Source organism: Botryllus schlosseri, chromosome 2, assembly GCF_051294905.1.
Source record: "Botryllus schlosseri isolate E-star chromosome 2, Bs_hap1, whole genome shotgun sequence".
NCBI lineage: Eukaryota > Metazoa > Chordata > Ascidiacea > Stolidobranchia > Styelidae > Botryllus > Botryllus schlosseri.
In genome coordinates this window covers 2,558,160-2,585,815 of record NC_137237.1, presented here as the reverse complement: position 1 = coordinate 2,585,815, position 27,656 = coordinate 2,558,160, and the positions used below count along the sequence as shown (strand labels likewise).

Below are 27,656 nucleotides of genomic sequence, written 5' to 3'. Positions count from 1 at the left end.
CTGATCTAATAATAACAGGTAACGAATATTCCAATCTCATATTTCGTGATGGAATTCTGGATTTTAAAGACAATTGCTGCATTTTATCGGGCAAATACACGGACGGTTTTGTATTTCCCAGTATTTTTGATTTCTGAATACAGACTTGTTGCTGACTGACTTCAAACGCTCAAACAAATGACAGATGCGGTGACCTACAGCTTTTTCACGTAATATTCCATCCCGGATTGGTTTCATGGTCTGTAGAACTATTCTGTATAGGTGAATTAAATCGTTATAGTTGTTTTTCCGGCCGCTTCGAACGGCATTCACGAAAAGTAAAAGTATAGCTAGCAACCTCCAATTAGAGTATCAGCCGTTCACTGCTATTACAGCAAGGAGGCTACTTATAGGCCCCACAACAAAATAGGAATCTACAAATTTATCAGATAGCTTGTGTGTTTGATGGAATTGATGAGATTGTGGTGCAAAAGACCTTCGTTATCATAAGCACCAGGACATAATTTTAATAATTATTTATCAATAATAATTAATAAGGATCTCGAGGTTATCAGTAACGACCACAGCTGCGACACCAATGAGTAACGGGTTCGAGTCTGACCGAGGTCGACTTCAGAATTCCTACCTAAGTGTTGAAGGTTTATCTCGGCTCCTCCTCGCCAACTCATCCGTGCACGCTGTATCTTATAAAAGCTTAGAAGTGGACTGGCTACAAGTCTGAATTTACGGATTTAAAATGAACAAAATTGACCTGGTGTAAATGAAAATAGCAGTTGACAAACGCCACGAGTACCACAAACGACAACAACGTACGTCTACGTTGTCCAAGAACTGGAGTAGATTTTGGCTACTTTTACCAGAACCACAACATTTCAATAATAAATATAATAACCAAAATAATATTAACAAACAAAATGAAACTGTAGCACATCTCATGTCCGGCTGTGATGCACTTGCAGCTACCGAATACACATGGAGACACAATAGAATTGGTCACTACATTCATCTTGGATTATGCAAACATATTACCATCAACACTTCGACAAAAGATTGGTACGATTAGAGCCCAGCACCAGTGACAGAAAAATACCAAGTAAAAATTCTGTGGGATGTACCAGTTATAACGGACCGCGAAATCAGGAGCAACCTCCCGGATATGATCATCAAACTAAAAAAGAAAAGAGAATGCTTATTCATTGAGCTGGCTGTCCCAGCTGATCACAACATATAACAAGAAGAATCAGAAAAGCCATCCAAATACGCAGACCTCAAATGGAATGTGAGAAAATGTGGCGATGCAAAATAAACATTGTACCGATAGTCATTCGCGCTACAGGGGTCGTAAGCAAAAAAACTCATGAGACATATCCAACAGATTCCGGGTAACGTTCGATTCGACATGATCCAGAAGATCATGCTATTGGGCACTGTGTATATTTTTCGGAAGACTAAATTACACTTGTGAATCACAGTATAATTTCTGTAAATTCGATTCTTCATTTTCAGTCATCTCTACCTCTGCTCTGTAACCCTCGCCAATTCTTCATCTACTGCAATTCTGTCATCTGACCTCTCTACATGTATTGCATAGGAATAACAATTTGACTGTATTACTAAAGTTTAAAAAAAATTAATCCAATCTCGCCATTTTCCTTTGCGGGCAGGTTGCTCCCCGTATAATGTGGGTATTTACCAGTTTTACTGTGAATATAGGAGATTATGTTAATGCCAATAGTATGAATCTCCAACGTCTGCCTCTAGAAAGATCGATTAGTATTTAATGTGTGTAGTGGCACGTGTCATATGAGGCAATGATGTTTAAAGTAAATATATATTTTTCGATTAATGTGTACAATGCATATTCCAAGATCTTGTACATAATGAAAAAAAGATTTCGCAGTCTGGCAACCAGACCAGACAACTTACTGTAAGAGTAAAACACAGGCACTGTTACTAATGTATCATTAGCGCATATAATGACAATTTCCTACGATTCGACGCCTTCATCTTTAAAATGTCATTGACTCCATCCAACAGGGAAATTAACGTTAATTCCACGCTTTGCACGTCTACCTTCGTGATGAGAATTGCATTTTCTCCACAAGGAATGGCTTCAGACAACATCTATTCTCGACAAAATCCATACGCACAATCACGCATATACAAACACAGTGATAGTGACTTCGTAAAACAGGGTTGGTACACTTCCGTAATATAATGAACCATTAAACGCTATCACAATGACACGTAAGAATTGAAAATAATATATGCAAATATATATATATGTAGATTGATTATATAGTAACTTTTTATACCAAGAGACTTCAGTTTAGCGGAAGGACTGACAAGTGATACGAAATGGAAATACATACGTCGTTCACGTTTCGGCCTCACCCTGCAATTTGCGCTAAATGTTTATTGCAATAGAGTCGGTAGATATTACACGCGTTATTGGAATATAACAACCCGTCACGCGGCACGTCAGTGGTATTTCGGGATATAATAATTTGGATTTGAACCTTTTTCGATGCTAATTGTCTTTGAATAATAATTATCAACTTCCCTTGGCTCAATATTGAGTTCTGTGCAATCGGAGCGGGACTTCGTGAATTTCATCATACTGCTATACACAGTCGAATCCGCTCAATTCAGACACCGGATAACCCGGACAATCGCTTTATCTGACCAAAATAGAACAGAATTGAAAATTGCACGACAAAACTTCCGTTAATCGGATAATTCTCCGGTGTATTCGGACACAGCTTCACCATTCCTATCGCTAGGTTATGATACAGTAAACATTATTTCGTTCGTTTTATACAAGTGATTATGGTGAAACGACGACTATTCATGCAGTAACAATCGACAATGACCTCATTTAAGAGCGTACGGGCGTACTGGAGCATTGCTTTTTATTGATTTAGCTTTCAGTTAGAGTTGCTAGAGGTGCTAACTTTTCATAAATGATTTTATGCCAGACTAAAAGCTTTTAGCTTTAATATATATCTAGTTGAGTACTTTTATCAAGCGAAAGTATACCTTCAACAATTTCTGCCTGGTTTAGTACGACTTTTGAACAATTACTGTACTATTTCAACCCAATATGTTTGTGATACACCGTAATACAATACACAGTATTCGCTGAATCGTATGGTATCGAAATATTATATATTCTATACAACTAAAGGTACAACTAAAGGTACAACTCTTGTTCGTCTTACGCCATAAGTGCAACGCAGTTGCAATTCTGCCAAAGGATGGCATGTTGTTTACAAATGGTAGCGCGGGCCAATTGAGTGTTTACTGCTAATTTGTAATTTTAGAAATCACTGTCTTATAAATTCTCAGTAAAACCCTCAAATCGAATGCCTACTGATGTAATGTCACTTTTATTCTTATACAGGTTGATTTCAAATCAGGCAAATAGGCTTAATGTTCACATTCATGAAAAAATGTAATCACGTGTCCACCTTTCTTGGAATATTCTCTTAGCGTTACGTACTTTTCGTTTCGTCTTTGAAATATTCTATATCGCTATAGACTGCGAGAGATATTTCACTGCTCGGTCCATGTTGTGCGACTGTTCGATATTAAATGTATACTTCAATGACGTAAGAAAACAACCAAATAATACAACCTGGCCCACTCTTAACAGCACCAGGACAATGATGTGGAGAGGACGTGGACGTAACAGTGTGACAAATGCGATGCGTAACAATGTGCATTGAGATACGAAAAAATAACTCGATAAAGTTTAAAACCACTGCTATATATAGAAAGAGAAAAAGGAAGCAAACAATAAATGCCAGTTCAATTCCACAAATTAAGTTTGCGAATCCGTTTTAAGGTAAGTCGTTTAAAAAACCGGGCGGGCCGATCGGAACCATCCCTCGAGTTGCACACCCCTGTTCCCCAGTGCTTCTCTCTACCTGGCACTTTTTCGTTATCGCAATTACGACAATTAATAAATTCAATCAATCATTCAATGCAGATCAGACCATTTATTTTGGTGCGCTTTGAGGACTTCCAGGATGCGGAAACTATGTCGAAATAAATAGCCACATATATAAACGAAAGTTTGCTAATGATATACATCCAGTTCGCATTCTTCATAAATGTTTAGGGAATGAATGTTTTGGTAAAATTCCTTTGTCCTACATTGAAATTACTTAACACGTATGGCCGTGAAGATGTTTTGAATATGGGCTCACGACTTCAAATACCATTCTGAATGCAAAGCGGAAGACCTCCCATAGGGAAATAAAAGTGTTTAAATTGGCATTTCCGTTGATTTTCCGAACTGAATGGAACAAGACTGAGTCTTTCTCCTTTACGCGCTAACTATGTGTGAAACGAGTACCGCCATATCCTTGTTCTGGTTAAACTTATTAATTTATATTCCTTTTTCTTGTGTTTGATGATAAGACCTATCTGCGGGCCTTGCCTGATCAAATAATGATATCGACATATGTTTATTAGTTTCATGAAGAGAATGAACTTGCCGTGATGTGGGACTAAGATTCGCATTTCGAAATGAACACGAAAGACCGAACGATTATTTTTCTATGGTTAAAGCCTCATCTTCAGTGTTCATGAAGTATTGACCTATTTAATCCTGTACCACTGTCTATACGGCTGCGCAAGTTATAATCCCCAAATGTATGTCAATATAGTCCACAGACGGCATGCGCCTCCGGCGCAGATTAAATTAGTCCGAGTGGCAGATTATATTTGAAGAAATTGATCTCATACACCGCTAAGGGGATTTTGAAATTTAGAGACATGGTCTGATTAGGCTGAAGTTCCGAATACCCAGATCATAGTTATTACGCGTTGGCTGACCTTGCACCTAAAAATAAATCTATTACTTCATCCGATCGCAAAAGGAAAGGGCGTACATAAGCTTTCAATCATGGAGTCATTAAACGCGTTGCAGAGCCAGCCGGCAGTCACTTCAAGTTTTGAATTCGTGTATATATATCTATCGAATAAGACATATTTTCAATATTACATTGACGACGGTAGGATGTACTTCCCTATGCGCCAGTTCATGAATTTTGATCCTCCCAAAGCACCATATTCCCTCGAAGGAATGCAAAATGCAAGTGACTGTTTGGAATGATATAATGAAACTGCGTCCAAGTATCTTTCTCTAAAACAGCGAGGTAATTTCATCGTGGCATCACGTTTTTCGATATATTCGCAGTATTTCAGATGTCACGGTGATTTCGCTTCATAATTATTTCAATTTTCTGGATTTGAAAATTAAATTAATTTAGACAACATGCTAATGACAAAATCTGTCGCCAGCGGTCGCCGAAATCGCCAACGAGCGGCGCGCAAGCTACCGGATCTGTTTGTGTTGGCTTTGACGCTGCGGTCGGTGGTAAACGCCATTATTCTTGACAACAATGATGATTTCGTTAATTCCGTAATCTCATTTCACAAATGGAGGGAGTAGAACAATCGTTCTGCCGCGTAATACAATTGGAATTGTCATTTTTGTTAGTGTTTGCTGTATTTTGTTTCGAACGTAACGGTTTCTCCAGGAATCTGTGCACAAGTTTACGAAAATAGATTAAGATGTACTCGCTCTTTCGGGTTTCTGAGAAAGAATTTTCTACCGCAATTTGTTGGATGAGCCAGGATGCGCTGGTTACGGACGGAATTAAATCATTAACCAATATTTCGAGTGATTCAAACTCCATTTTATTTGAATCGCATTGATTGCCATGCGTCCATAGACCGATTTATTTTACGTGTCAGTAATGGGAACGTAAGAGGTATGAATTCAGGCCGACTGCGTTTATAAACGTGTTTGCAATTATAATCAGCGGCTTCTATTGGTCCTCATACTCTCAAGACACGAAATGTAGAATACATAATGCACAGATATTAGGCGAATGTAGAAATGACCAAGGTCTCTCAACTTAACATCCATCCTGATGGTCGGTGCAACAGAGCTCGATTTTCATCTTTCGGATGTCTTTATTTTTAGACATCTTTTCTTGCTGTTATCAGCCGTTTTGTTTTCGTCCGTTCTACATCGGGTCTTTCTCTTGACTTTTCTGGTAAATACGCCGTGGAAACAGCTACATCGTGAGTAAATGGTATCCGCGCTTCGTCGATAGACTCAAGTGTATGTTTAATGTCAAACTGTGAGATGAAATTCACTTAGATTCGGCAATGCTGTACGTCGAAAATAACGTCTTTTTTTTATTCATCATCACTCAGCTGATTCGTGTTGTCTAATCTATTCTCAGAGACCAGCCCGTGATCGGTAGGGATAACAATGTCCTATTTTCAGAGGACTCGTCCTCTTCTTTCAAGAAAACCGAAATGTTCTCCGAGGACACTCAAATGTCCTCTTTTTCGCAAATAGTCCTCTTCTATTGCCAGGAGTATAAGGCGATTTCATAGAGACATCTAAAAATGGTAATATCGGCAGAAAATACACGTCAAAACTGACTTTCCGCAAATTTGACGCGAAGGAAAGGTCAATCTAACGTCATTTGTGGTAGGGTGGGTATTGGTAACCAGACACCGGCTAGGGAAAACGACGATTTTTTGATAAACCCACGACCGATCACCATTTTTCGTAAAATCTCTCATTCAGTGTATTTTAATATCACTTGTAAGAAGCGCCCTCCTTCTCGGAGCGCATAATATGGTATCCATAGTGATCTGTGACTCGAGAATACGTCGTATAAGCCTATATGTATTCCTAACGTGTCTCATTACAATTAACAAAACAATAACAATGAAGATTCGATATTCAGCGTCTCATCGCTATATAAATTATTATATCCAGTGCTTGTTGCATTATTTCACTGTCGCCAAAACCTGTCTATAAACTTATGTAATGCGACCTTGCGCCAAACTCTAATGCAGGTCATGAAATAATATTAAGCGGCTTTGTCACAACTAAACTAATACGCGCGTTTAATATAAGTCTGAGAGTTATGCAACATGGTATCAAAATCTTTTCATATAACCAACGAGAACATAGAGAAGACGTGGAACAAGTTTCTTTTAAACACAGAATACCTTGGCATCACGAGTATCTTTTGAACCGGTGTCTTACGATAATCAAAAAATGTCGATCGAATTGGATCTTAATGCGAATGCGAGCTGGTATCTGTACAAGATCGCTTGTGGAAGGGTCATCCCCGGCGTGTAAAGATTATCCAAAGTCCTACCCTGTGAAGTGCTAACAGCACCCGCCGCTAATGCGCATAGATCACTGATAGTTATCGACGATAAGAAAAATCAGATGAAAATATGGTAATTATTTTATTGCGCGGTATACGTCCTTGGCCGAATCTCTTTGATGCCTGATTAATTGCTTCCGCATCACGAATTACTGACCATGTATATACACGATCGCGTGCCGTTTTGACTTTTAAAAATCTTCGCCTTTGTCGGCATAGTCGAAATGAGGGTTATTGCTTACCGCAATTTCCCACGAGTTTCTCTTTGCGAGCAGATATTCTACTATTGGATAAGGGGCCATTATGTCAAAACATCTGGTATTAAAACTTTGAACCAAATAGACCGCCGCATGTATGCCGAAATCTCATATGCCGATAATATGCTGGTGCCTAAATGGACCGTTAAACATGATACATATTAAAGTCTCTTTAAACCCCTATCCGCGTTTTTCTATAAATACATTAAAATGTATTTGGAATGGCCGACACAGCCCGTCGTCATCCCCCCAAACGTTGGTCTTGGGCCCCCCATAGAGTTCTAAACCAAGCTCCTGGGGCTTTGCCCCCAGATCAGCCCTCATCGAGATTCACAATGCACGAGATATCTTGTATACACAAATTGGCAACGTTTATGCCCTAATCGCGCGAAGCACAGAATCTTTTCATGATTCATGATTCAATCGGTCAATACTATTGGTAATTGAATATATATTGCTATATTTTTAACCTCTCTCAGCCCACGTAGTGGCCTACTCAGTTTTACCGCTAGAGCTGAGTGAGGTACTGTCTTGGAAATATTCGGGAGGGCCCGTTCGTATAAATACTTCGTTACATGTTGTTATTTCGTGACCTCCCGTCTGCTATGTGAAAAGATATTGAAATCGCCATAGCGTACCAAACTAAAAAGACGCACCCGATTCCCGATTGGTATTTCTTACCTGGCCAATATTATCTAAGAACAATTGGACATCGTGGTTTTCGGTCAACATAAAGGTAGTCCTTTTCGACCAAGGCTCTCTCGCTGTCGAGCTTTTTTCCCTTTACCTAGTTAATTTGATCAGCAGTTGCAATTGCAGTGCCTTCTCGGAATCCCGTGTTGGCCTAAAGTTCATTTATCTTGGTGCGTCGTGGTGCGGTAATGGCTAACGCCTAAATGCCCGATTCTAAAAATCATTGATCTCTAAATCGCGCGGAGCGCGAAAAAAATTTGAATGAAGTCGCATAAATTAAAAAAAAAATACCCCATACTTTATGTTCATTCACGAAATAATTTTGGGCGCCCGTCGAGCTCGCCACCCAATTGGGAGTTTGGGGTGCGGGAGTTACGGTCCCGAGGATAATATGCAGCTTATTGTCTTGGTAGCGATGGTTTTCGAGACGTGTCTACTGTGCATCTTGCCGAAATGGTCTCGTTGTTTAGCCAAGGTTGTAGTTATTAACCATCTTTGAATTTCAACTTTCGGCTTTATTTTTGGACATTCTTCATGGGTGGTGATATAGTCATAGAAATGATGAGCACTGATTCACTTGTTTTACGAATTATGGATTTGGAAACACATCACGTAACAATTTAAAACACAGACCGCGTAATGCGTAATGTGACAATGGCAACGAAGAAGGTTTGGTGACTTCTTGTGACTTAAATTCTAACGACATAATTTGCTACATTGACTTTACTTTGAATCTGGATTAGGCATGTGAGGTACATATAGGCTGCGTAATCACGATATATAAATGAACAAGCTTGATAGTAAACGAATTTCCGGTTGAGTTTATACTATGTATGGTTTTAGTCCACGCAGCAACATTAAAAAGTAGGTTTTATAGTTTAAATTTCAAGCGACCTTTGGTGGGCCGCACAGAATCGCTCCGCGGGCAGCACTTTGCCCAAGCCTGTTCTATATGGTCTTGTTTCTGACCGCATAGGTTGTGATTGATATTCCCTTGATATATGAATGGCAATGTCCTTAATGAATAACAGTTTATCGCGCGGTATGTTATGTATGTCATTATTATATTATATTATTGTATGATATTACATTTTCACGATGAAAAATTCGTAGTCCAGATCGCTCCGCATGTCGTCGTAAATCGGCGGTACCAATTCAAAAATCGAGATTTACAGTAATCCGTCGAACTTGGTTTCACGTCCTTCGCATTCCCTTCTTATGCACGTGACGTACATATGTCTACGGTATTTTATTATTACTGGGTTCAACACATAACAAGCTGTGGAATTCCCGTTGCAGAGAACTTTCAAGTGTTCAACGAGCCCGTAACAATAAAATACGTGATGGCAGATTCGATCTTAGTTAAAGCTAATAAAAATATAAAACGCTTGATCAACGATCAGGAAACAGCGTTTTCCGATTTCACACTGATTTCAGACAAACAAACAATCATCATTACGTCGGATATGCAACCGACATCGACGCATCGCTTAGGTAAAACTCGGGATATCGTTATTTGGGTTTAGGTTTAGGATGTCAACGTTTAGCGGCAGACTTTGCGTAATCAATCATTTAATCGAAGAGTTAAGATACAATCGATCAGGTAACGACAGATTCTCGTACAGCGTATTCTGATAAGGTGGCTGTGACACGATTTGCGTGATTAAACACTACGATAGAGGTATGCAGCGTGTAGTACTGCAGTTTGCCGAAGAACCGCTATCTTTCCGACTGTGTTTTCGTGACAGTGCAGACATTGGCTTTGATACAAACTGCTTTGTTACTGGAAATATGACTGAACTGATGTTGAATGAAATATCGCTTCCCGTTTATTGTCATGGAAATACACATTTTCGCTAATAATACCACTTGATGAACGAGTGCATTGTACTTTCGCATGTTGTCGAACTCGAACCATGTTGGTAACATTATGATGAAAAGTCGGATTTTAATCGATATTTACGGTCGATACGTGTTTCATTCTACGCCGTGGTCGGCCCAAACGGATGTTTATTAGTGATGTAACGGTTTCTGTGGACCTATGTTGATGCACGACCATTGACAGAAAAGAATGTGGATATTGAAACTAAACATGAGACGCGTGTGAAAGTATAAAAATCGTAAGCGCGAAATTATTCAAAAATGGAAAGTTGTTGTTCATCTGTCCTATTCAGATATATTTCAATATGACTATATTATTCAATTGCACAATACATTTTTGTGAACTTCCAAGAGTTTTTTCCACAAAAATAACAAATGGCTTTACAAATTAGTGTATATTATACGCGTGTGGGTGTGTCCTGCGTAGGTTTGGTTCGAACCAGAAATAGCCGAACAGTTGTGTATGGACCTTTGTACAACTTGTTTTTTTCCTACTCCAATTCATCATTTTCAAAGGTATATTGATCGCCTGGTCTCTTAGTGAATATTAGGTGAATAGTATTGTTTGTGAAACACTCACTTCTAGTAAAACAACTCCATATGCACACAAAATATGGTCACTGGCTAGTCGGAGAATCTGCAATATAAAATGGGAGTAAAACAAATTAACTATTGAGATTGACACAGAGGGACGATTATTGTCAAAAAGCCAGGTAGCTGAGTCACATCATCCCCTTAATATCTGCCTATCTAACTCCACATTCGTCAAACATTGTCGCAGTTTTGTTTTCCTGAAATTCCGAATTGCAATTGAGAGCGTGAGGTATTTTTGTTCAAAACCACGATGACTGACACATTACATTATTTGAAAGGTAAGCTCTTCGTAGTAAATTGAATTTTGTCTATTTCGAAAGACAATGCGTGAGTTACTTTTGAAAAACGCAACACTGGCATAATCGGTATCTGAAGGTTAAAAGTTAGCTCGTCGCGTTGCACTACAAAATGCGACGAGACTCAGCAGAGATATTACGCTTATTGACCACAATATTACCTAGTATGGTGTTCGCCTTATATGCAGGTAAAACAAAGGTCAGCAATAACCAGATTTCTATTCTTGAATTCTTCAGAACAAGATGACAATGACTTCTTGACGCCAGTAACAAAAGTACAACACACGCTCTGTCCATGTCGTCCGATTATCATATGGTCGACGTGACATTTCATCGTTCTATCAAATATGCCGGACCTGCAGTGTGGAACAGTTTCTCGTCGGCTATCTGACAGTCGTCGAGTATGTATACATTCAAGTCGAAATAAAAGCAATTTATAGTAAATGAATATACTAGTCAGCCCTTAAGCTCACCGGACCACGACCTGACATATCGAACTCACCTTCCGTCACATGCCCCCTCATTTTGTCGCTTGGTCAGTATACAATGTGCATGCCTCCGCTTTACATCGCCTAGGCAATAGGTGGGTGTCTGATTTCAAAGACTACTCCAAGTCGTTTCGACACCTTCCTATCTTTTCAAATGATGGAATTGTTAATAAACTGATTCTGATACTGAAATGTATATTTCTTGAGATCATTTGCAATGGAGTACAGTGCTGGCTCATGCAGTCCAACACAAAGTAGAACATAGCGCTAGATGTAGTATAATCGTGATGTTTTATATATATATATATGAGATATTCACCAACTTTGGCCCAATGTCGATCAGTGTTGTTCGATATTATTGCGATGTTTGCTGAATAATTTACCTCGTTTATGTACAAGGTTTACAGTACTTCGTTTGGTATATGACTCAAGGTTTCGTGTCTGCAGCGCTTCAACCCGGACGCCCGAAATTATAGAATTTTATCGAAACCAAACGCAACATTGTCAAAGGTAGTAACGTTTCAAACGCTAACAAATTCAGTTTCTGAAACTTATTTTCTTCATATGGGTCTGCCATCAACATGTCCAGATTCGAATAAAATTATAGATTTGATAACACCTCCATGACATTCACAACTCAATAATTGTGATAAATTAAACACACTCTAGATTTGATGTTAGCGTGAAAGGCTAGAACGGCCCAACAGACAGACAGAGACTTAAAAGTTTATTTTCAAAATTTTAGAGGACAGCTGACAGCTGAGAACAATACAACGTGGTATATTTTGGTAGATTTTATGTTCAAACCTTACATCTGTTCCCACACCGTGATTCACGGAAACTCTGTGACCAAACATTTCATTTTCCATCACGATCTTTTTTTCGGAGATGCAAATTCAAACTTGAATACTTCGATTCTCCGATATATTAGCACCAGACGAAAACTGAGCGCATAACCGAACAATAAATAGTTAGACCATCGCCCCAAGTTAAAAACAACTCCACCAGCGATCACGATCTAGTTAAACCACAGAAGATGTACTTCAGCCACTTTAGTATTGGGAACGTATCTGTTGATGTTCCTAGTGAAAGGCAAATTTTAAGTATGGCAATCCTAAATACAGCTCATTATATGCATATGCTACGAGTTCTCATATTTATTCTGATATTACAATGATAAGATTGACTTCATCACAAGGTAATTTTATAGAGGCAATGTCTCGTCAACAAATATCTGATGCGTTTTGCGTAAATCCATGTGTGTTAGGTTTTTTCAAAGGTTATCACAGCAAGCGTTCTGTGTGGACTTTTTTAGTGCTGTTTTTCTTCTCCTCCTCCACGAGAAAAATCCGTTAGGCTACTAAGAAACTGATATATAGGCTCTTCATCACGAAATGGTACTGATGATAAACACTTCTGGTATTCGTAATCTAACCTGTGCCGCAGAAAACCGGAAAGTACATAAGACCAAAAGAAGTGTAACTGCATGCTTTATAACATCAATATTTACACCGAAACAAATATTGTTACAGGTAACTACATTGTCCGCCAAATCTATTTTCGGAAGTTACAGTTTAACACACCGCAAGTGCTAAACACGACGCCATATTTTAACCGCAAGCACACATTAATTGCACACGCTACGGGTGAAAGATTTTGGCATAAGCCAAGTCAACCCGTCAGAATTCCCGTACATGTGGTCGCGGAGAAATATAATCCATAATATTAATAGGGAATCAGATATACTCGAAATAATTACGTATACGTGCCGATATATACTTCAAAATGTCAAACATATGTTATTTGTATGCAGGTTACCATTGTGATTTGCACCCACTTTACAGAATCCGTACTGGCTACCCGGTAGACTTATGGCTATTCAGGATGTTCTGCTTCGTTACAAATGTATAATCTGGTTTCAATATATCCATTAACCATTTTTATCCCCCTACGATGAAATGGTACATCAACAAACATACATTGGGTATTAGGAAGGCTACTTTTTGATGATGCCGAATGCAGTGTTTTCGATACATATAAGTACTGAGATCCAGAGTTGGATCAATTGTAATTTGTAATTGAGTCGAATGTAATTAATTACAATTTTTCATGCAATTCTAATTGTAATTGTAATTGAAGCATTTCTATTTTGTGTAATTGTAATTGTAATTGTAATTTGGTAAAAATTTTGCTCAATTACAATTTCAATTACATTGTATGGAAACCTGACAATCACAACATAAAATAATACCATCCTACAAATTAAAAAAAAAATTGCACCAAAAATTTTCATGATCGATTTAGGCTAATTTAGGGTTGCTGAATCCGATTCTGTGCTAGAATACGACGTTTTGCCGAACCGCGCTACAACTTTCTCTCGTTTCAGATTCGGATTCGGATTCGAGCTCCGACGACGACAGCCAAGGAAGTCGCGGGAAGAAGTAACGTCATCGACCGCGCCCTCCTTCCGCCTCCTCCTCCGACATGAGCTCGGAAGCCTCCAGTAACGTGGTGAGATGTCACAGAGACGCGGCGGTGACGGACAATGCGTTTCAGTTGCGCGGCATGACGAAGGAGAAGAGGAGAGAATACGAGCGTCGCAGACGAGAGAAGCTGGAGTGGAAGGAAGAAAGGCGCGAGAGGCGGGAAGAGTACGAGAGATGCAAAGAGAAGAAGGAGAGGAAGAAGGAGAGGTGAGAGTCGCTTCAGCTCCGCGGTGGCAGATTCTCACCGACTCGTTGCAGACGCTCACGTCGAGAGAGAGGCGAGGAAGTCTCCTCCTCATCGGAGAGCGAATGCATAATTTCTCTATCACGTCAAATTTTTTCCGTATGAATTTTTCCCATTTTCGTAAATTAAGCAAATTTCGGCTTTCGTTGGTGACATCACGGTTAGCATACAACAGCAACAGATCAAATATTGTTATTAAAATTATCTATCATGAAACCTGGGTTGTTGTAGTACAGAATGAGTGAGTTTTAATGAACTTGAATCCAGTGATTCTCTATCTTCATTTAATCTGAAGCTCTTTTCGACCCATAAAATTACACTGATCTGAAAATTTCAAAAAATGTGGCCTTCAAAAATTTTAATGATTGAGTTAGGCTAATATTAGTTGCTGAATCCGATTCTGTGCCCAGAATTTCTCTATCACATCAACTTTTTCGGGATGTATTTTTCTCATTTTATTAAAATAATTAAATTTCAGCTTTCGTTAGTGACATTACGGTAAGCGTACAACTGCAACAAATCAAATATTGTTATTGAAATCATCTAAAATGATGAAACCCGGGTTGTTGCAGAACAGACTAACTGAGTTTTCGGTGAACTTGAATCCAGTGGTTCTCTATCTTCTTTCGATCAGGACCTCTTTTCTACCAATAAATTTATACGTTGATGCAACTAATTTTAGTCGGTAGCAGTCATCATCTTTATATACCACTCTTCATTTAAAGATTGTGATTAGTAGCTCTGTACCTAATTTAGTTCCCTACGTTATCTTTCTTTATAGATCTGTCCTGCAGACCTAATCGGTCAGTGCATTTTCTGACAGCACACTGCTCTTTCATGGAACGTTAAAGTTTGCAAACAAAAAACATTGTATTGTAGGTATATTATATAGAAGAGAATTGTTCACTCCGGTACATGACCTAAATATGTGACCTTTGAAGCTTGTTTTGAAACATTAGAAGAAACAGTATGGCTGCTTTTCCAAAGAAAAAAGGGCTTATCATGATAACTTGAAATAATTTCTTATTATTAATCTACGCCTGTACTTATCATGCTAATTCTTCTTCTCCAGTTTTCATATTCTGTTACATTTTATCGGAATCGAGGAAAGCTGTTTCCGAACGCTGTATTTCTATTGGTTTATTGCCATGGTATAAAGGGCTTCTTTTGCATTGTCTATTATAGACAACCAGATAAATGGACACTGCTTACTAACAGATCAACGAGAAACCTTACATTTTTGGTGGTTTCTGCTTTGCCGTAGTATTTTACTTTGAACTAGAGTTGGTCGAAGGGATCGCCGTTGCTACTCAAGTAGCACAAGTAACGCCTTAAACTTCTACTCAATTACAAGTAGAAATAATAATTTCCAAGACATCTAAAAACTATTTCAAGTGGAATACGAAATTAAAGGCATGAGGAAGTCAATAAATATCCAAGTATATTTGGTCGGTGGGAAGGTGGTCGCATACATTCAACAGTTAGTCAGAGGTGACTACATACGAACTAGCAAGATGCATCGTTGTAGCTAACGCAAAAGGAATATGATGACACCACCCATGGGTAGAATCTTTGAAAAATATATTCAGTTACCATGATTCAGAGGCTATTTCGCGCGTTTCTTACGACAATTTAACTCATGAAAGTGGTGGAATACTATCCTGAACTACTTTCTACTTTACAAAAACCTAATTGCAAATGTAATTAGTTCATCCATAATACTGTTCAGGTAGATGTTGGAGTAGTTGTAAAACATTACCACTTCAGTAAGTACTGCAAGTAGCCCAAATCTACTTGATTACTTCGAAAAAGTAGAAATATTCAACATATATAATATCTCAACAACGTGATGTGATAGAGCAAAAATAACGTCAGATTCGTATTCAGCGCCCCCAAATTAGGTAGGCTATAATTGACCCAAAGAAGTCCTGGTGCAAAAATCGTGTAAACCAGTGTAATCAATCAATCAATCATTTATTCGTCACACCAGTGAAAACCCAGTACGGACCAGGATGACGACGACGGGGGGCCGCAAGGCCTTAAGGCAGTGGTTCCCAACCTTTTTCATCTCGTGCCTCCCTTGGCCGAAATTTTAGCCGAAATTCCCCCCTTAGGATAAATCTGCCCAATGATTAAAAATGGTCATTTTTACCGTGCAAACAACACCTATTGACTAAGACAGTGGTTCCCAACCTTTTTCATCTCGTGCCTCCCTTGGCCGAAATTTTAGCCGAAATTCCCCCCTTAGGATAAATCTGCCCCATGATTAAAAATGGTCATTTTTACCGTGCAAACAACACCTATTGACTAAGAGAATAAGACGGGCGGTACCGAGTGTTTGTTTCTAGCAGTGCTGTAATAACACTTTGTAGACCTCCAAAAACCATGGTCTTGGTCCCAATCACACAAAGTCTGGAAGCTTGACTCAACAGACCGCCACACTTCCATTTGTGTTTTCGGCTTACCATGCACCAATCGCTAATATAACTGCTGTGAAAAATCAGTATCCATAAATTGACTGGTCTCGCGAATTTTTTTTCTCAAGTTTGCGCATGCATTTGGCCAACAATAGTGGTACGTTGATATATAGCAGGGTTGACCAGACTCGAATTTGACTCGGGTCACCATTTTCTGATAACTCGACTTGAATCGAGTCATTTTCTCAAAATACGGAAAGGAAACGACTCGACTCGACTCGAGACAATCTGGGTATTGACTCGACTTGGACTCTAGTCATTGTGCATGACTCGAACCAAGTCATATGACTATAAAACTATAAAACGGCCAAGACCGACTGGTCATTGTAATTTCGAAGAACAGTAAAGTGACCACCCTGTTGGAAGTTTGTCTATTGATCCTGATACTTGACAATGCAACTGCTCAAAGTGAGGAAAATTAGTAGGCTATATCATAAATCCAAATCATTAAATATCACCAAACAGTGTTGACTTGAGTGTGACTTGGACTCGTACTCGAGTCATAATGCCATGACTCGGATTCGACCGGCTGCTCGGTGACTTGGACTTGAATCAATGGTGAATTGAAAATGACTCGACTTGACTCGAGTCAAAACTATGAAAGTGAGATTGACTTGTGACTCGGAGCCTCTTGACTGGGTTACAGCCCTGATATATAACATACACGTGATCAGATTCCCTGCTGGAGCTCATTGAAATTTAGGACACCCATTACGTTTCGGCAACATTACACCAAGTTTACCATGTCTTTTTTCGATCGGGTAGCTGTTCACTAAAAATAAAGCAAGGCTAGCGATCTCTCTGACTTGAATCGATGACGTTGGAATATTTAGTCACAGTCTGAAAATGTTGACTTGAAAATATAAGTTAAATACTTTCACTATAGAGGCCTTGTTGTGATAGATTCGGCACGCGTAGGACATATTTGATCGAGAGGCCGTCGCTGGCCTACAAAATTGTCCTGCAGCACATCTGAACTAATTGAAAAAGGGGTGGGGGGATTTGTATGTGAAAAAGAAATTTCAAATAGCATTTGAACATACTTTCAGCAAACAGAAAACAGCCATAAGGAGTATACGTTCGGATATAACTGGTTGACTAAATGACTGTTCGAATATGTACAATTTGGGTATTCCGTTACAATTCTAAAGTCGAATTCCCCCCTAAAAGTTGCAAAATTCCCCCCAAGGGGGGAATTCCTCCCTGGTTGGGAACCACTGCCTTAAGGCCTTAGTACACATGCAGTCGCCACTTGTGATAATTAGCCTATTTAGATTGGTGTTCTATGCTTGCCGCGTTATAACTAGATAATTCAGCCGTGCTAAACTGTTTCCCATACTTCAGTAGCAACAGAAAAGTTTGTGAATTACAATATAGGCGAAACCAGTGGTTCTCAAACTGGGGAGCGTGCCCCCTTGGGCGGCGTGAAAGCATCTGAAGGGGGCGCCAAGCTCCGGTAAACTGAATTTTTTTCCGTGCCTGGCGCGATTCACTTCCATTTCATAGTTATTCCTCTGTGTATAGTCGTAATTTCATATTGAAGAATTCTCTCAGGGTTGTAATGACTCGAGTCACGATTTTCTGATCACTGGACTTGACTCGAGTCATTTTCTCAAAATCCGGAAATGACTCGACTCAACTCGAGTCAAACTGTGTATTGACTCACATTGGACTCGAGTCATGGCGCATGACTCGAACCAAGTCACATGACTCGAGACTGAGGCGGCCAAGACCGACATTCCATTGTAATTTCGAAGAACAGTAAAGTAACCACTCATTTGAGATTTCGTCAATTGGTACCGGTACTTAAAAATGTGACCAGAAACTGTTAAAAGTGGGTAAAATTAGTATATTATAAATGCGAACCATTCGATATCACCAAACAGAATTGTAAAAAGTGGGTTTAACAAGACTTCAACTAGAAACTGAGCAGTCAACACATTGACTTGGACTCGAACCTCTGCTCGATGACTTGGACTTGACTCGGTGGTGAATTGAAAATGACTCGACTTGACTCGAGTCAAAACTATAAAAGTGAGATTGACAGTTGTGACTCGGAGCTTTGTGACTTGGTTACAACCCTGATTCTCTCATCAACAGTCATAACATTCCATACCATCAAACTATCTGTAAGGATTGCTAACATTTTGGTTTCATTGTGTGATATGACGATAAGGGGCACACGAAATATTTCACTGTCAAAAAGTTAGAGAACCAGTGGGCTAAACAAAATCCTAATATTTAAAAAAATGAATGAACAGCAAATAAACTCTTCTGAAACCTGTGCTGAACCATTTCCTACACCATAGTCAGTTTTTTTTCAAATTTTTGACCAGTAGCCTACCGAGGCTTGCTGTAACAATTGCAAAAAGAAATTCAAGTTTCCAACCAAGGCTTCATCAAACTTGATCACGCATTTGTAGAGATGTTATCCCAATCTTACCTCAAATCTTGGCCAAATTTACTGGGGCCAGAAACTTTTCGCACCCTAATGTTCATCAAATGCAATCTAACAGTTTCCGAGCAAGTGAAAATCTAAATGCAAACCAAAATGTTGTAATCCGTAGTTATCAGGAGGTTCTTTCCTTTTGCATTTATTTTAATTTTACGCACCTTATCGGTATCATCCTTATCGCTCACTCCTTACCAATTACAGTTTATTATCCTCACTCAGCTCTGAGTAGCCTAATCGTTTGATTACATTTCATTGACTGTCCTGTAGCCTATACGCTGTTAGTCGCTCAAACTTTTGGTTGTTAACAGACGCTTGAAACATTTTTCTGTGTTTGTAGTTTTCAGTACTCATGATTAGGAATAGATCGAATACGTTCGCGTTTTTTTTTAATTAAAGGGTATTCTACGTATCATGAATGAAACATGAATAGCTTGAGATTAATGCTAATTACGTCGCTACGGTTGTCAAAGCACATCTCTCTACCGAATCAATTACATGTTTAACAGTAATTGTAATTGTAAATGAAATTAATTTAATGTTTAACAGTAATTGTAATTGTAATTTGATAATAATTGATCCCACTCTGCTGAGATCTAGGATTGTGATAACACGTTTACAAGGTAGCCTATAAAACACGTGAAACTAATTGAAAATATTGAGCAAAAATGGAGTATAAAATTACAAGTGATATTTTTAATAACATAATTTCAGTACTGGCACAGGGCTGCCAGACAGCTTTCGAGGAAAAGGGCCAAACAGTGTCGGAAAAGGGACCAAAAAGGGCCAAATTGTTCAATAACGCTGTTAATATTACATAACAATGTTAACAACGTCAATACGTTGCAATATTACCCGTAGACCTTTTGTAAATCCCCAGGAATTCCGGATTTGTATTGTTGATAGGACACCAAATCCAACTACAATAGCTGCTGTTATTTCAAGTCTTTTTCAACTGAATATAAAACCGTAAAATATAACCTCGTTACAATATGAGAGTTCAATTTTTTGAATTTATAATAAAAATTTGAAACTTATCTAATTTATGAACATGATTTTAGGATTTTTCAGTAAAAGATATCTAGCTTGATACTATATACCAGTGGTCGGGAACCTATGGGTCGCGAGCCATATATGGCTCTTTTGGGTATAAGATATGGCTCTTTGGCAAATTTTTACCTTTGTACTTAATTTATCAATATTGCAGCAACTAATGTGTAAATTTTCATGATGGCCCGAATAATTATTCTCGTTGCAGCATAAACATGTTTTTGAGAGGTCAAGACAGTGGTAACCAGCGTTAGGGATTCGTACCCCCCATTTCAAAATCCCTAAATTTAAGTTGATGTCGCGCCGGCGACTAACACCACTGGCAAATTCGATCTACCCGTCATCGCGCGCCTCTAAATTGGATCGCACGATACCATGATTGATACCTTGACATGACGACGCTTGTAGCACAATGCAGTTTTCAAATACACATTGTCTTCTTGATCTACGCCAATAAATAAACTTCCTTGGAAGTGACATTAACAATTCCAAATTCAAATAAATTAAAAACAACGCCATGGCTATTCAAGTTCTTGATTGGTAACGTCAGTAGCTTTCGAGAACCGCCGTAAAATGTAGGTGTGTAGAGTTATGTTACGCCTAATACTTTAGAAGCCGATCGATATTTAGATTTTCGGAATCAGCGCGACAATTTCATTTGAATAATATCAGTGATGATAAATTCTAAGGTATTTACGATGAGTTGCGCTATCATAGGTGCGGCTTGGCCCGTCTATGCCTATCATCTGTGCGTTAACTCTCCTTTCTCGCTTTATATTCGAACAATAAATATGATAATTCCGCGATTATGGGAATAGAAATGTTTAAAATCTAATCATTCATAAACATCGATAAAAAATACCAATAATCATTGAAGGTTTCGCAATTCTCCTCGCTCATCCCTGACGACATGTGAGGCACTGCCTCAGTCTCCTCCCCTAACCCCACGTTATTGACGTATCACACCCTGCAGTGGCTATGTATTACTGCTGTAGGCCTACTGCTGTATTCTGACTCCACCCACGCATGTCGCATGTTGGCAGAAAAATGTGGCGCACCTACGAATCCCATATATTAGTGCTACCAATACGTCACGAATTTCAATAGTGACGTAGCAATCGATTGACAGGTATGGCTCTTTGGGAGTTACAATTGGAAATATTGGGTCAAAATGGCTCTTCGGTGGAAAAAGGTTCCCGACCACTGCTATATACCAACTGCTTCCAAATAGAGCCAAATATTGAAAACAAAGGGCCAATCTGGTAACCCCGTACTGGCCATATATGAACTGAGGTATAACTTGACAGATTTATTTTGTTCTAGTTTTTGCATTAGTGTTCTCCGCCTGTACTGCATACTCCTGCGTAATTGTTTTTATATTATTTCCATGTCATTCGTTCTGGGTTAAAATCGTTTGCGCCGAATCACTTTCGGTGTGTTAACTTGGTTTTTAGATACATTTGTATTCGCTTTATCTGTCAAATTTTCATATGCACTAAGCAACATTATAGGCTACCTCCATCACGGCCTGAAGCAATATCTTGAAAGTTTCGATATTCGTCCTAAATTACGTCGTTTGTAGCCGCGAACATGTTACGATTACATATATTACATATAAGGCCGTATATAGCAGTGTGCACTGCGCATGTCTGGTGTATGAGCCTGTGAGGGTATTGTCAAAACCAAGCACTGCATACATCTGAAACATAACTCCCCTAATACGGAATTATATTGTTACAATCCATGTTGCAACTTGCATGGATATGGATATTCAAGTCATCCACAGCCAACTCTCAAATATTTCGGTTGTATATTCTATTTTTGTGGGAATCCAGAAACATATTTGCGTCAAATTAATATTTATATATATATAATAAACGAAACAAGCGCAATGCCTGGTAAAGCTTAACGTATTCACGCGGTTACTGGTCAACGGATCATTTATATCTCATGCATGTCATCCCGATATTTTAGTACGCATGCGAGAATAGCAGGACATCACTCATGGCATATCGCGTCAAAATTCGGAATCACGGAGGTATATATCTAAGAAATTCGTCATGACATGTTTCAAAATATTTCACGATGCTATTGTAAAAAGACATATAGGAAAGCAGCAAGTATCATGCGGCTTAATATGAATCAACAATATTCGAGCAGTGATTCATCTTTAAACGCGTATTCGACAGCTCTACCATATGACAGTGCGTGTCAAAGGATATGGGAATTATAGCTGACAGTCTGAATATTTCTTGTAAGGATGAACTCGCAATGTATTTGAAATACATGGATAGAGGAGATGTGTGAAATATGAATCAGCTAGAGCTCACGTCTCTTTATAGATATTATCGTGATATATTTCTAATAAAAAAAAATTTAATGAATCCCATATCTTCATCAAGTACGTTCAGGACTGTGAATCAGAGATCATCTTCTGGCGAGAGTGTGGCGTGTGCTGTGAATCGGGAACTCTGTAACTGTACCTGAACCTGCCCTCTCGTTGAAATGAATTATCTGGCGACAATGCGATTACTCCTTGGGTAAATGTTGTTCACTGCAGAAACGTTCACATAGAGTCGTATAAGAGTTTACAGAACGAATGCAATTAATTTGCAAAATCGCGTTTGAAGTACCGGTAGGCCGGATCATACCAGATTTTCTTCTGACTTGTGTCTGTCTGTGCAACACCACTTAACCAGTCTAGTGCAAAATTAAATCAGTTTTATTGGTGTCAATATTTGGAATAAGCTACCATCTAATCTCCGTAACTTAGACACTTGTGCATTTAAAAAACAATGTTTTCATTCTCTTTTCTCTAACTACCTCTAAATTGTATTTGCATTGTATTTCAAATTGTTCCATGATACTGTGTGTTGTTTTTCTTTTCGTTCCTTAGTTCTTTATCATTATTGTAGTTATCAACTGTGATAATTGGTCCTGCCCTGGGTGGCTCGGCTCTGAAGACTCTGTCATATCGAGCCTCCCGTCTACCTCGCATGTCTAATTTTATCGAGTTACATTTATGTTGTGTGATATTGATATGTAATGCGGACGAATAAAGATTCTCTCTCTATATATATACCAGTGTGTTATTACGTTTTGGGTAACATTTCGAGTCTAAATCGATATCCATGTGCATTTACTATAGACCTATCTATATATAATAATCATCGCTGCTGATGTGACTCCTAAGGACACTCGCGAATGGAATGAGATTTTCAGTCATATATGTCTCGTTATTCATCTTAATTTCAGGTAGGGGAGATGTGGTACCGATGGATCAAAAATTGCAAAGTGCTCTCTGGCCCTCAAATCTTCAGCCGAGAATAGCAGATCTTTTGTTGTCTCAACACTTCGATACAAGCTCTACCTATCGCGGACATTTACATGAATATCCGCCTTTTCAAAAAATATTTATAAACGTTTAAAGTTTGTTGCTCGAACGTGTCATCGGTCCCCACCCGGTGGGTCCAAAGGCACACGACCATGGGACCTATGAGACATACGCTCAAAAACTCAAATTTGTCAACTTGTTTTGTTGTGTACTATAAGCTAAGCTACAGCAAGCCAATGAAAAATTTTTCGTCGCGACCTTCAAGAATAAAATAGAATATATCAACTCAAATGTTGGCATAAAATCGTGTTTTGATTTACGCCCAAACTTACAAAATTAACGCCACATACATATTACCCGCAAATCGACATTTTGACTTTAAAATACCTCGTAATACCGATAAAACACCACAGGTAACTATGATTTACTGCCTATATATATGTAGGCGAGTTTATGTTGTTAAGTGATTAGTTGGTCTATCTATTCTGCTTGATTTGGCTATGGTACCATAGGTCCCCCACCCCATAAATATTGTAATTGACTTGAAAATGGTCCACTCGAGGATGTTATTGATTCAAAAAATAGGTTTCATTATACACCCTGATACAAGCCCTATACTTCACATCAAAAATTATGGCGGGTTTGATAGTCTGAAAGGTGATATAGAAAAATGCAAATGTCGATCCAAATTTACTTTACACCCCCTAAAACGTAAATCATTCCTCACAGACCCCATAACTCACGCAGGTTGAATTTTTTTGCATGTGACGAAAGATTCTGTCAGCATGTAATTGTAGACAAATTCACAGAGTGTAATCATGGAATTATCATGGAGAATTTTTCAAGTATTTTCGATCCCAGTGATCCATCGGTACCACATCTCCCCTATACCGCGCCGCAAGTTGAGAGTTGAAACGGATTTCTATGACTTGATTTATGACACGCCATCTAACGACGTGTCCGATAAACATTGGTCGTCATTCTTTGTTTCGTGCGAAAAATGTGCACCCATACCATACTCCTAACCCTAGCTCCACGTAAATGGTATATCATACATATCCTCGACGCGGATATGTCCGAAATTACTGGTACGAAATATTAAATGTCCGAATTGTACAATCATCAAACCCGAAAACATGCAAATCGGCATTGAAAACAAATGGCTGCGTAAAGTGACAATCTGGTATTTGACATGGATTGAATCCAGGAAACCCATCAGAATAAGCGATCTCGTCTTTCTCAAATGCAGTACCCATATTTCGTTAAGCAATGAGCGTACGTAATGCTGTGTAGCCTATATATGTTATAATTTCAGCTATCTCCGGGTGTCTGTGACAATGTTCAACACGACTAAAGCTGTTTGGATATCACGGGGTTATTTTGTCTCCAAATTACCCAAACTCATACCCGGAGGACGAGAAATGTCGATGGAGAATCTAACCGGATCTTGATAATTTTATCATCTCAGTTGACATCAAGGAGATCAAGATGTCCTACGAGACTATATTCGATAAGAGTTGTTCTGGAGAATTGAAAATGAACGGATGTTCGTATGCTTTTTCCTGCTCGTTTATCCGTACTACCTTATTGCTGTTACTGGTGACGATATTTTCCTAGGAATCCGTCAAATCACGCATGCAAGACCACGGTTCTTGATTTATATATAGACGTTTATAAATTATGGATTGTCATTTATTGTCTCCGAGCATGCGTTTAAGGAGTAAGATAAATCAACCTTTTCGTTAAAAGAATAAGGGACTCTATGTATTGTTGTAGACCGCGACGACTGCGTTCTTGAGATTGATCGATGCATCGTATATTATTCCAGTCTTTGCTCAACCAGACCTGCGAAATTCAGAACTTGTAGGAATGCCAATTTATCAAGACCGTGGGTGAACATCAAATTATTGTCCGAATACTATGTGCCGGACCATCCTGTACAGAAATTTAAACTCGGGTACGAGGTCATTGATTGCAACCAAGGTAAGTATTAGGGATGGTGTGAACGTGAGTTTCACGTTCGCGTTCTGTGTATGAACCTCAGAAATTTGGAGGTTCACATTCACAAACGAACCTTGGTGGGTTCTGCACTGTGAACCTTTTTCATAGATTACCATTTTTCTCGTCATTATAACATCTTTATTTGAAATTCTTTTCATAGCAGGGATATCTAGATATCCCTGGTAGGTAATCAGCGAATGATGCTCATTCAACGAATCAATGAAATTGATATCGATGTCTGATGTAAAATATCTAGCAGGCGTACGGAATCAATCTTGATTTCATGTTTATTGTATCATAAAAAACAAATCCATGCGATGCAGGTGTTGGCTACTGTCGTGTAACTTGTTAATGGGGTAATATCGGTAGAAAGTATATAAACCCGTTTTACACTCTGCTTAATATCAACGTAGCAATACTCCAACCCCGAATATATTGTCCGGTCTGGCCTAGGCCGTTAAGGGGTAAGCTTTCATTTCCTTGCAAGTCCTTGTCGAAATTGTTGGCAAAGCGACGGAAGATATTGATTTTATGGGATTAATATATCATTTGATACAGTTGATACATTTGAAGACGTTTAAAACGTCAATATGTACTTCAGCATTGTGGCATTATGTGGCCGACTCACACGAACCTGAACCTTCCAGAGGTTCACACCATCCCTAGTTAGTATGCATTCTTCGTGTGTTTGTACCATGATTTTCTAACATTGGAATCCGTTTTACATTCAGTGTGTGATTCATTTTGTACATTGCTATTATTCAAAGTTATTGAAAATGAGACTGGCATTTTAGCTACGGCGACATCGTATGGAAGTTATACAAATGCAAGCACGAAGTCATACAGAACAGATCTGGATACTACACCTATATATTCAAGTACATACCACAACAAAAACATCAGCACCACCATTACCCCATCAATCGTCCTGGGATCCAAAAATACCACGTTACCCGCTATTCTGGTGCCGATGCTGCTTATCATTCTCCTGATTGTGATTGTAATTGCAGCGGCATTCTTCGTCAGAAGATCAAAAAGGTATTGCATTCAATTTGTGTTACAGAATACTGCAGATGGAGGCAATTCGTCGTAACGCATTGCCGCTAGAAGCAGTATAGTTGTCTATCACTATGCATTATGGCACAGTGTCCTACAATGGTGTGGACACATGCAAATCTCACGGCTCACTGCGATTGGTATACTCCGTCACACTGCAAAATGAAAGAATGATTTTGAGGGGTCCCAGGAAAACCAGCACAATGAAATTTATATTTTCGTAATCAGTACCTCGATGGCTTTGGATTTATACCAATTTTATCAAATTTCGCTCTCGTCACGTCACCAAACTCCGTTACGATGCAAAATTCGAGACAAAATTTGGTGGGTTCCAGCCCTAGGACTACGAGCAAAATAAAATTTATATTTTCGTAATCAGTACCTCGATGGCTTTGGATTCATACCAATTTTATCAAATTTCGCTCTCGTCACGTCACCAAACTCCGTTACGATGCAAAATTCGAGACAAAATTTGGGGGCTCCAGCCCTAGGACTACGAGCAAAATAAAATTTATATTTTCGTAATCAGTACCTCGGTAGCTTTCGATTGATACCAATTTGATCAAATTTCGCGCCAGCTTGAAAAGTGCCGTAAATTGCCTTTGGTCAAATGGTAATAATGACGTAACCCAATTGCAGTAAACCTTCAGATTTGCTTTTTTCCGCAGACTTCCCACCATTGTAGGACACTGCGCGCCATTTGATAAATCGCTGCCATTCGGTGTCGCTGTAAGTCCAAACTCAAATCTCAATGCGTGGATGCGCAGTGTCCTACATTCGGTAGTCCTGCCTACAGTGGCCTTTGCACACAGCCAAATTACACGGCTCACTGAGATTGGATTAGGTCATTCCGTCCATTTGACCAAAGGCAATCTACGGCACTGTTTAGACTGGATTGTCGAGCGCGAGATTTGATAAAATTGTTCTCAATCGAAAGCTACCGCGGTACTGATTACAAAAATATAGATTTTATTTTGCTTGATGCCCTGTAACCCCCAAAATCAGCCTTGAAATTTGCATTGTAGCAAAGCTCGGCATTGTGACGCAATATTGCCCCCTGGAACAACGATACCGCAGTGAGAGTGTGAGTGCTCAGTAGCTGGCGAAACATTAAGCAATACAATTGCGGTTTGTGC

General features: G+C 39.0%; 1 protein-coding gene and 2 long non-coding RNA genes across 5 annotated transcripts in view; 2 read left to right on the top strand and 1 right to left on the bottom strand.

Annotated features, from left to right (window-relative positions):
* LOC145432992 (uncharacterized) overlaps positions 1–27,656 on the bottom strand; it is a 365,973-nt gene that overhangs the window by 12,682 nt on the left and 325,635 nt on the right. The gene's annotated exons all lie outside the window — the stretch shown is intronic.
* Positions 9,587–16,190, top strand: LOC145432989 (uncharacterized). 2 transcript variants are annotated; one of them, XR_013913022.1, is made up of 4 exons: positions 9,587–9,764; positions 13,807–13,931; positions 13,977–14,113; positions 14,165–16,190. It is a non-coding gene; the product is annotated as an uncharacterized LOC145432989 (long non-coding RNA). The 2 variants fall into 2 exon arrangements; XR_013913023.1 differs by lacking the exon at positions 9,587–9,764 and adding an exon at positions 11,769–11,930.
* The window catches only part of LOC145432985 (uncharacterized), an 8,774-nt gene continuing 1,213 nt past the window's right edge, over positions 20,096–27,656 (top strand). The window contains exons 1-4 of one of the 2 annotated variants that reach the window (XM_080309855.1): positions 20,096–22,669; positions 24,779–25,009; positions 25,240–25,446; positions 26,259–26,502. In XM_080309855.1, coding sequence (XP_080165981.1) covers positions 24,952–25,009; positions 25,240–25,446; positions 26,259–26,502 — 509 coding nt within the window. In that variant the 5' untranslated portion in view covers positions 20,096–22,669; positions 24,779–24,951. Of the gene's footprint in view, positions 23,385–24,778; positions 25,010–25,239; positions 25,447–26,258; positions 26,503–27,656 lie in introns of both variants that reach the window. The other variant, XM_080309854.1, reaches the window with a different exon arrangement.